This window comes from Agelaius phoeniceus, chromosome Z, assembly GCF_051311805.1.
Source record: "Agelaius phoeniceus isolate bAgePho1 chromosome Z, bAgePho1.hap1, whole genome shotgun sequence".
Taxonomy (NCBI): Eukaryota; Metazoa; Chordata; class Aves; order Passeriformes; family Icteridae; genus Agelaius; species Agelaius phoeniceus.
Window position 1 is genome coordinate 63,395,491 of NC_135303.1, and position 11,395 is coordinate 63,406,885.

An 11,395-nucleotide genomic window follows, 5' to 3' on the forward strand; every position below is an offset into this window, starting at 1 on the left:
TTCATAACTATATTTTGTGAATAAAGTTGGATTTCAAATATACCCTTGTCCTCAGAATTCCATTGTCACGTTCTGTCTGGCATGATGACTATTTTGAAACACATTCTACTCATCTGGCCAAGGTGCTTACTTGTATTTTGTCTTCTCCTTCTGTCATGTTCTAGACTTGACCTTTTCACAAAAGTACCTCATAAAAGAATTCTGGGTATAAAAGTTAGATGAAGTCGGATGACATTGGCTATTGGCAAGTAAACTAATGTTTGGCAGATTTTACAGACATATGCATGGGAAAGGCTTGCAAGTGACCCTTGAAAGCTTCTATTATAATCAACATAGAATTAGCATTGCAAAGAGGTCTTATTGACGCCTAGGTGTGATGAAAGTGGAAGTGAAACCTGAAGGAAACATACTGAGACAGCTGACAGTTTATGCTCTTTATTTTAAAGCAGGTGGATGTCCACCATTTATGAAATAAAGCAAAAAGATCCCCAGTTTCAGTCAGATGCAAAAAAGTGCCATCTCTTCAAACAACAGACTGGCTTGGTGTTGGTATGCCATCATAATCATCTGAGTAGTGCTGATACTGGTCAGTCAGAAGAGGCTGATGCAAGTCATCTTTATTTTTCTTGACACGTACGATACATGCAGCAGCAGCAAAGATAATTGCAACAAGAACCAGTGCAGTCACTATTGCAATAGTTATCATCTCTGTGACACGGAGAGCCCGACCTAAAAGAAGGAAAACAAAAGGCAAAGATATTAAAAGCAAAGTCAAATAATATGGATGAATACCTGAAGTTCAGACTGGAACTCAGCATTTGTCATTATTCACTGAGTTGGGGAGGAGAAGTAATTCGAATTTTGTTTGATAATTCTTGTTCAAAAATATGAGAAGATTTAGTCTATCTTGCCTCAGTCTATAATCGTTTCTGGACCTTTCTTCTGCCACCTTGTTTGTGTGGATTCGCATTCTCTCTAGTGAGTTAATGAATCTATTTGACATAGGAATGAGGACTTTCTGCAAGGTTAACATCCAAATGAGATGTGAGTTAATGAATCTATTTGACATAGGAATGACGACATTCTGCAAGGTTAACATCCAAATGAGAACTTCTCCTAAAATTAGGGGGGGTACTGGCAACTTCATGGTGGAACAGTCTCTGACCAGTAGCTATACCAAATCCCAAACAAACATCTGGAAAGTAAGGTAGGAAAGGAGACAAAGGACTTCACAAAGACAGCAAATATTTTGGTGAAATTTGAATAAATTTCAAGAGACAAAGATATGAAGGAAGAAAAGGAGAGGAAGTATCTAGGCTGCACAGCTTACCTGGCCACTCCACTTCATAGCTGTATCCCAGGTTTTCTGGTGCAGTAACAAACATTTCATTATTGGTTACTGGAGGCCAGAAAGGCACCATGTTGTACTGTCGGTTATGTCCAATAGGGGCATTCTCCAGTGGGTATGTTGAGATATCTATATTTGAAAGTCAAATCACACTTCTGTAAATAAATTCAAAATAAATTGCACTACTTCATTTTTTTTCCAACTCAGGGTTTTGAGTACCCTAGAATTCTTTTTCACATGTTCCAGAAGGATTTGTTTCCTGGTGTGGCAGATATAAAATAAGAGTATCTATGCTGTCCAAAACTAAGGCCACTAGTGTTATCTCTGGTTTTGAACAGAAATCACTGGTAAATTTTTAAAAATTTTGCCTGTGTTGGGCTTTTTGTTTCTTCTCACTTGGAAAAGGAGAAATATGTCAAAGACTTTTTTCTACATTCTTGCTTTGCCTCATTGTAGCAGTGATGAACAGGAGGGCAGTTGATATAAATTCCAGTGGACTTTTTTTGCAACATTATACTAAATCAGAAGGAAGTCAGCTGAAATAAAAATCAAAGCAAAACAGAAAATCCCCAAACCAAACCAAATCAAACCAGCAACAACAACAACAACAAAACTCAAAACATAACAGAAAGAAAATACTTTGTGGTAAGATGATGCCAAACCTTGCGATACATCATCTAAGAACCACAAGGGGATACAGTTGCTCTCTGAGACCTGATGTGAGAAAATTCAGTGAGTAGGTTGTGGAAGCTACACAAAGAAAGCTCAGTTGTGCAGCAACAGCTGCCTTCTGTAGAAGAAGCAAGAGGAATATAGATTATCCTAGGAGAATGAAGTTGCTGCATTGTGTGGAGGAATACAGTTGCTGCATGATGCATAGACACAAGGGTTAGATTGAATTTTTCCCTAGCCCACTGATGTAAGTCTCCTCCCTTCTTTATTTTTTTTTCTTTCATTCCTTTCAAATCCTTCCTTCTGTTGTTCCTTTCTCCCTCTTTTTCACTTTCTCTTGTATTACCTTTTTCTGTTATTTTTGGAATTAAAAAAACAAGGGCAGAAATGGTAACTATTTCCTTTAGAAGTATATGGAGATGGTTATTGAATGCTGGTAGTATATAACAAAGGTGGTGAAAATGAATGTGTATGGCACCTGTTCTTCTTTTGACAAGAAGAAAATAGTTATTTACTCCACACAACAGTGGAATATCATTCCAGGGTTACAATGTCCTTGCTCAATGGAGACAGTGTATTCCCACATACTGTTTTCTTGAATTGTGGCTGCTGTGTCTGACCAGGTCCCTTCACAGAGAGTGGTCTGCAATTGGATGTCAATGGGCTGAGGAGGAGAGCTTGCTTGTTACTACTTTGTTAACAATACTAACTCTTAAATTCCAATCCTCTCTTCTAAATTTAGGGGCATCTTGCTGTCCCAAAAGAAGGAATTGAGTTTTTGTGGCTACAAAGCCTGACAACCAGCCATCCTGCCTCTGTCCATGAGAACATCTTACCTGCAGAATGCCGTCTCAGCCACTCATCAAAAAGAGCATCTGTAAATGTGTGCAGGAGGACAAAAATGGGGTCATTTGGTGATAAATGAGTTTGCCCTCCTGTCCCATTCAAAAATAGATGAGCCAAGTTATGAAGACTTCGGACTGCTGGGTCATATTTTCCTGAAGGATCACTGTACCCTAAATATGCAAAAAAAGAAGAAAACAAAAATTACAGTGAAGATTTTGTTTGGAAGCTGCAGTTTCAGATTAATACTTTTTTTTTCCCTCTGAAATGCTTTCATGTTGTTATGTTGCTTTGTTTGAAACAAATGGGTAGCTAACTCTCTACCTACTGACATTTGGGAAATGTTCCTGGAATGCATAATTTTCAGATTAAAATAGCCTTTATGAAAGAATGCTTGGAATGTGGACTGCAAAGCTGCTGGGTTCTACCACAAAAATCACCAAAACAGCATCATAGCATGAAAATAGAGGTGTATATTTAGGCCCTAAATATCTTTCACCATAGTAAAATAGTTGCATGAGTTTTCTAACTGCTTACTAAAGCAGATGTATCTTGACATTTACTCTAATGAGCTAGCTGTTAGGTTTCCGTGCATCACTTCCATGCATACTGGGAACACATACTGAACATCTTCACATGCTCTGATATTGCTTATTTTTTCAGTGAAGACAGAGTGTAGCTTTGCTTGTGCCCAAAACCTCATAACCCTCAAGTCAAATGTTAGGATCTGAAGCATCATGAAAACTCCTCCTGTGTTCAAGCTTTGGACAATTGTTCCAGGGAGGGATACATACAGTTAATTTTTTAAAGCCATGTTTGGACACCTAGGTATTGATAGGCATCAATTTGAACTGTCACTTTGTAATTTTTCCTGTTAAAAGCTCTGGATTGTTAAGGTATAGAAGAAGTTGTTAGGATGCTGTCTGAACAGTATAAATCAAGTGTTTAGGCTCTTTTTTCTGTTGGGGGTGTGTGTGTGTGTGTGTGTGTTCTGGTGTTGGAGAGTTTAGTTTTAAATATGCAGAGCTTGTAGAAGAACAAGAGTTTTATGTCCCAGAGAGGAGGGCTAGCATGTCTAGCAGTAAATCCTGTACCCAGAGCTCAATTACTATTTCAATACTATTGCACTAAGTACTACCACAGCTTTCAATTTATTTTCATTTCTTTTCTTTGTTTCAATTCAGATCCAAGAATAACTGCTAGAGGCCCTTGTTTCCTTCATTTAGAGATGCAGCAGCATCAATCCACAGGAAAGGACTGTGTTTTCAACAAAGGTAACTTACTAATTATGTGCCAAGGACCTGAAGTTAGTTTTTACTTAGTATACCAGCAGCAGACTCTTGAGACTTTTATGCATTTTAAGAGACATAAGCTATAGCTATAAAGTAATTTACATAGAACTTATTTCTGCTTAATAGTGAGTTAATACTTAAAGCTAAGAACAATGTGTTCTTCTTGTCCAGCAGCCTGTCTCAAAACTCATACTTCCAACAGGAAAAAGTGGCAAGTCTGCTCCCTGACTTATTTGGAGTTGTTCCAGGTCTTTTTATTTGCCATATTTACCTTCTACTGTGTTACGGAAACTGTCTGTTGAATTGGAATAAAAAGGGGGAGTATCAAATACACCAACTTCCAAACACTGAGCAACATCCTCAGGCTCTGGGAGACGCTGCACCATAGGTCGTGCTACATTTCCAGCAGGATTCCTTCGGATGGGACCACCCTCAGTACCTGGAAATGGAAAGAAGAGAGAAAACAAGGTTGGTTGAACAGTAGGCCACAGAATGAATCACTCTCATGATTGAGTCATGGAGAAAAAAATTCCCTCAAAAATTACATTTACACTGAATGAACTGGTCAGTTCCTTATGTTTTGCAAAGAATCCTCATGGGGCCCTATGTTCTGCATTCTCTGTTCCAGGATTTAAAAAGTCATCTAGAAGCTTCTTACTGAAGTTTGTTGTTCTCTAAGTGATTTAGAAAAAATTTCTACAGGCTTTCATGTGATTTCCTGGTGAGACTTAGGCCAAGATTACTGAGGATGTCCTGATAGAGTAGCTGGGAAAAAGATTATGTAAATTACTTACCCAGTATTGGGGGATTCTTATTTTTTGCCCCATATTTCCATGATGATGCTTATATGAAGAAACTTACTGGTATTTTAAAAATTATTTTAATTTGGGTAGGTATGTTAGAATGTGGTATTACTCACATTCAAAACATGGTGCACGTAGTTATTATGGGGATTTGTTGGATGTTTCATTTTAGGAGCAGAATGGCATGAAGGTGATAAGTGGAGTAGTCAGAAGAAATGTTAAGCTTTTTTTAAGAAATAACACTGCCAGATATAATTATTTATGGGGTAAGAGATGAATTGGTACTGCATAAGAAGGGAAGGCAAAGCATTTAATCTTTCTTCTTCTACAAGCTTCTGATAGTATGTATTATCTCAACAGACTGATGAAACATGGATCAAGAATATTCAAAAACCACTTTAAGATCTTTTGGCTGGAAAAAACAACTGCAATGTAAAGCATTAATTTATTTATTATTAAGAGAATTTTCTCTCCAGATATCTTTCATCACTCATACTTACTGTTACAGATGGTTCCCAAGGTTTCATAATCTTCTACATTTTCACATAGCACTCGCCACTGAGAGAAGATTGAATTCTGGCTTATAAGAGAGACATCAAAATTGCTTCTAGCTCCCATCAAGTCATCTGAGCAGATATCACATGTGTTTTGTCCTGTAGCAAAGTTCCAGTAGGGCAGTCCAAAAGTGGGGTCCTGTAGCATGTTCTAATCCACATAAATACGGTATTACTATGTGTTTGACACAGACAGCTATAATATTTACTGCTAGAAGAATGTTAAAAAAACAGCTAAATACATCTTGGTAAAAAGTCAGAATCCTGCCTTATAGAAGAGAAGAACACTATGTAAAATTCATGCAGAAGCTTTTGGTAGTTTTTCACATTGATACCTTTGTTTAGCAGAGCAGATAGCTGTACTACTGAACTGAATCATGGATTTCCCCCACTAATAAGACAGTACCTCTCCCACAAAACCATATTGTGAACAGTAAGAAACATAAATTAACACTGAAACCCCATTTTCCAAATATTTTTAATGGCCTGTCAGCAAAAACAGTCTTTGTAGTTCACATAATAACTAGGTCAACTGTGGAACTGAAGGAAATATAAAGAATAGGGGTACCAGCTTTTCCAATTGGCATTGTTTGGCTATAGCATGGGTTAGAGTTCGACAGTGCTGGAGTTAATGAGGCAAAATTACTTTGACTAATGATCAAGTCTGCTGACATAAATAGGAATATATATTAAATCACAGACAGATAGAACTTCTCAGGGCTTTCACTTAGAAATGCCACTGATGACAAATGTGTGTCTTGGAAGGGAGTTTGTGCCTCAGCCTGATGTAGAGCAATTAAAGCTAGTGGAAACACTGAAGTGATTTCAGACACTATTTAGTCCTGACCTTGAAAACTTAATTCTTGGTTTTTTTAGGAAGGATGGTGGTTCATAAAATACTATACCCATTTTGTGAATAGGTCCGCATAAGAGAGGGATAAAAAAGAGAATCATTGATTTATGGAACAGGGTATAACAAAGCACTGATTTCTCTAACCAGTTACACAAACTAAATGTGATTCTGAATCCCTAAGCCATCTCTGTTATCACTTTCTTCAGAATTTCTGCTGCTTTGGTTAATGTTATTCAAGAATAATGGCCATGAGATTAAAAACACCACTGAAAATAACTTTGTTGGTCCAATAAAATGTCTTATATCTAGAATACATCTTTTTTTCCATGAGATTTTTATGGAAATTTTACGTTTTCTATTGCTGTGATTAAAATATTATATTTAAACATCTCTATAAAAGTGACAGTCTGAAGCCTAAATGCACTCTATTAAATTTTGTATACCAAATGGGTTACTGAAATTGAAGCAGAATCACTTCAACATGTAGGGAAACCTGCTGTCATTTTTGCCTATTTTAATATGGAGTGAAGTTCTTTAACTGTACAGAACATAGCATGAACACCAGTAAACATTTACAGGAACTTTACCTGCATGTCTCTTTCAAGCTGCAATAGATGGTATCTATGCCATGTGACAAAAGCTGGTCCCTCATGAGAGAAATCAACTCCTCCAAAACTCTGTTGCCCCACACCAAGGAAAGTCTTCCTGACAGAATAATAATGGGACCACACAAAGTAGTTATAAATGGAGATGTTCTCGAACTGCGGTGTGTTGCCATCTGGCCCAAAGATTTCTTCACGTCTTCGTGTGGCAATAACGATGTCAGGATGGACTGTCACCTTGGCTTGGTGTAAGGCATTCACAAAGCGATTCCTTTCTTCTGCACTTAGATCCAAAAGATTCCTTCTGACTGTGATAATACAGAAAAAGCAAGTTACTAAAGTAATAGACACTGAAGCCTGATCTCAGAGAACTTGTTTATTGTGTTCCTAATAATTCTGGGTAAGTCCCATTTTCTTCAAGTAGTCACCCTTTTTTATTGGGGAAATTCACTGAGCATAAATAGATAATGTTATTTATTTTGAGAAAATCTGAAATAAATTAAAAGAGAGCTCCAATCCTTGAAATTGTAATACTTTTAAGAGTACTGTTACAGATTATCTTTCCATCCTGCTAGACAAAAGACTAAGACTATTCTTTGTCATACAAACCTTTCAGAACTTCATCCGATATATTTAAGTTTCCTGTGGTAGTACTTTACGAAATAAACACTATAAACCAATTTATAAGAATCAGAAACCCTCTGTTTGGGAATTTAATGAAGAATTTTTTTTTCATTCTTGAACCTTTGTAGGAAAAATGGCAGATTCACCAGTGAATTATTCTGAATTTCACACAGTACAGTATTACTTGAATCTGAGATTCTCTCTTATTTTATCTCTTTAACCTGACATTATTAACAATTGCCACATATTAGTCCTTTTTAGCAGTGTATCTCAAAATAATGAAAAAATGCAATTGTCCACACATAGAGAGTGAAAAAAGGAGGAAAACTGACTTGTTGAAATAGCAGTGTTTTAGCATGAAGAGCTGAGTTCAGATCACCTCAGTCCTTCTTTCACCCAGTCTGGGAAAATCTCTGACTAAGTTTAGACTAAGATAAAGATATAAGTCCTCACAATTGTTTTTCAATACTTACTTATTGTCATTATAAAAAATACTGTAAAAATCCATAACTCATTGTCCAAATTAATGATCAATTATGTTGATACAAGAAGCAACAGATATTCAACATGAATCTATATGAAGAATAAAAGTGAATTATGTTTCACTAAAAGAGAATTTTCAGCGAGTGATATTTTAGCTTCTTAGAAATTTAAATAAAGTCTTTCCTGAAACAGGAATTTCATCCAAGGACAGCGTATCCTGAAACACGTTTTTTTGTTTTGCAGAACTGACATGAACTGAACCTCATCACTGAAGTGATGGGTTTTTAGTTTTGTTGTTTTTTTGGTTGGTGGGTTGGTTGGTTGGTTGGTTGGTTGGTTGGTTGATTGATTTGTGGTGTTTTTGTAGTGTTTCAAGTGGAGAACTCTAATTGTCCATCTAATTTTGATTTACATAGACATCTTAACATTTTCATTCCTAAAGCATATGCTTGAACCACAACAAAAAGTTGTGACTATTATTAGAGTTAGTCATAAACTGAGAAGATATGAAGACACCAAACTGCATTTTACAGCAATTTAGTATGGATATACTGACAGTAATCCAGTGCTTATTTCTAAAATCTGAGCAGATGGGGCCAATGGATCTGTGAATGGGCAAAAGAGGTGACCTTAACGTGGAAACTTAGAGCATAATAGGAAACTAAATTACACTTTTTACACTCATGTTATCATGCATGATGTATCTGATTTATTTGGTGTTTTAATGCATTGTAAAGGATTTAATGTGAGAAAAGTAAAATGTGCTGTTGTACATTCTAGAAAATTACCTAAAACTGCTATTTACCTGTCTCTAGTTTTACATTAACTTTGTGTGTAACATTTATCTCTTGATTATTCTTCAGAGTTGTTATCATTGCAAAATAGAATAGGCCAGAATATCAGAGAGTGCAATGTGGTTTAACATTCCCAATTCACAAGTAATACTTTCTGCTTTCTAGCTTAGTTCTTGAAGCTCAAAGAATAGAAAAAAAAAAATTCAAAGATTTTTCCCATAGCCATCAATAAGTTATTATTAAGAAATTGTTGTTAAAATTTTGATTTGGTAAGTGGTCCTTTGTTAACCCTTTCTGGGACATGCTCTTACATCCATGAAATGTTCCCTTATCTGGTGAAAAAGTCAGTGCTGATTTCTGTTTCTGCAGAAATAAACACTGTATATTTGTGCTAGAGAGTTTTTGTTTAACATATCAACAGAACCCATTGCTCATTTTGGGGGGAATTATGGATTTTACAGGATTTCAGTAATATCTTTGAAGTTAAAAGTGTATAAATTCAAAAATAAAGATTGAAATCTTGCCCATTCAGATGGTTTTCAGATAAGAACAAGGATCTGTCCCCAGGCCTGTTTGTCTTTTTAAATTTCCCTATGATATTCAATATTTTTCCAGTCCTGCGATGATTTCATAACAATTTTTTAAAAAAATTAAAGAACTGTTTAGTGATATGCTATACTTTACTGAAACTGGAGTACTGAAGAAGGCCTTACCACACCCTGGACTGATTCATTTGAGCTGTCCACAGTCGTGACTAATGTTTTTAAAGATATTGACAGCAGCAGGACAGTAAAATATCCCAGACTGGTATATAGTTTAGAATTGTATTAAGGGACTTTGAATGAAAAGAACAGCTAAAATAGTCACAAGGTATTAAACCTATTGAGGTACATATTATTCTCAAACACACTCACAAACACATGTGCATGCCTATATACATTGTTTTACTCTTAAATCCAAATAGTAACTTTTTTTCCCAATACAGATGCTCTATTCTTTAATGGACTTTGATCATTGACTGGAAGTTTCTTTTCTTCCTTTTAATGGATAGTAAGTATAAGTAATTTATACACACGCTGAACAGCTCCTCTAGCACCTGCCTTAGCCTCTTTAGCAACATACTAAAATGCTAAATAAATATAATGGACATTTTGTACCTTAAAGAGAACAAATCCACTAGGTATATTTAGAAGCAAGCACTGACAAAGAGCGATTTCCGTGTCATATTCCTGATGCTCTTACCTATGCTGATCTGTCGGCTGCAGGTAGGTCCAGTCCAGCCAGGCCGGCAGGACCCGCAGTTGTACCCGGAGAAGTTCCCGTTGCAGCGGCAGGTTTGGTTGAAGAAGCGGATGGGCCACTGCTCGCGGTCGTCCCGCCCGTCGTGGATGTACTGCGGGCCGTGGGGCCGCGAGTCGACCGTCACCGGCACGCACCGGCCCCGTCCTGTGGACACGCCACACCGGTCAGTGCCGGGCCCAAACACAGGGAAGTAGTCTGGGCAGCACATGCCGCTCCTCAGGGACTCAACAGTTGCGCACTGCCGAGGGAACTGAGCTCCAGCTTGGCCCAACATGGTCAGAAGCAGTAGAAGGGAAAGGTGGAGCAGCGTGGGGATCCGCATGACAGCGGGTCAGGCAGAGCCGGCTTGCTCCCAGAGCTGGCTGTCCACACACGCTGATTTCCCCTCCTGTGATGGAACACCCAGCTCCCTTTATGGAGAGAGAGAGAAAGTGTGAGAGAAAGCACAATAAAAACAAGTGATACAAATTTCTGGGCTACCTGTTTCACCCCAGAAAATTCCTTCTAACTCTACACTCTTATCTGAAAAGGCAAACAACTCTGACCACAGGCACTAATGTTCTTCTCATTATCTGCATGAAAGATAGCAAATAAGTAGATCTATATTTGCTCATTACCTTCTAAATGCTTCCAAAACGTTCATTAATTTTACACTTGCCAGACACATTTGCTTCACTACCACAAAGTTCTAAAACCTCAGGCAACAGTTTTCTGCAACTTTTTTTTCCCTCCCCTCCTTCCCTCCCCAAGTATGCCTTTTCTGCATTTAACTAGTATATCTTGTTCTCCCTCAGTTTTCTTGCTGTTCTCCAGTGCCAGCTCCAACATAAAGTGAAGCTGTACTTCCTCATGCATTGTACCTGTTTTCTCTTCGTGGTACCTCTCCACTGCTGAGATCTTGTTCTATCTCTGCACGTCCTATGACTGTCTAACCTGAAATAAGCACAGCTAATTTCTCTCCTGGTTCAGTCTGCCTGCTAATCCTTCTTGTACCAACACAGAATGGCTTGGCCTCACCCTCCTTCCTCTCTTAATCCCCTTTCTACTTCAGTGCATTTCTCTGGACTTTAAGTACTTGAACAGCACATGATTTCTTTCATGCTTATCTCCTTGTGATTTTACAAGTTTTAGCAAAGGTCAGAGACAAATACTTGAATTCAAAACAGAACAAATGTGAAGTTGGTTTTTGTTTGTTGTTTTTTTTTTAATTACTTGCAAAGAAAGG

At 37.4% G+C, this 11,395-nt stretch overlaps 1 protein-coding gene across 1 annotated transcript; it reads right to left on the reverse strand.

Annotated features, from left to right (window-relative positions):
* Window positions 1-498: 498 nt before the first annotated feature.
* TYRP1 (tyrosinase related protein 1) lies at window positions 499-11,159 on the reverse strand. Its single transcript, XM_054652430.2, has 8 exons — window positions 11,031-11,159; window positions 10,111-10,580; window positions 6,953-7,275; window positions 5,459-5,663; window positions 4,427-4,594; window positions 2,857-3,036; window positions 1,331-1,477; window positions 499-729 (listed from the first exon to the last, which is right to left on the reverse strand). The coding sequence occupies exons 2-8, from the start codon at window positions 10,490-10,492 to the stop codon at window positions 524-526; spliced, it is 1,611 nt and encodes a 536-aa protein (XP_054508405.1). The 5' UTR covers window positions 10,493-10,580; window positions 11,031-11,159; the 3' UTR covers window positions 499-523.
* Window positions 11,160-11,395: the final 236 nt, after the last annotated feature.

Bases quoted from the DNA above. Each gene is read 5' to 3' on its own strand.
- TYRP1 (XM_054652430.2), bottom strand. From the start codon at position 10,492: ATGCGGATCCCCACGCTGCTCCACCTTTCCCTTCTACTGCTTCTGACC. The intron at 7,276-10,110 runs GTAAGAGCATCA...GTATTATCACAG, and splicing joins CAGCCGACAGATCAGCATAG to TCAGAAGGAATCTTTTGGAT. The intron at 1,478-2,856 runs GTAAGATGTTCT...TTTCAAATATAG, and splicing joins GCTGAGACGGCATTCTGCAG to ATATCTCAACATACCCACTG.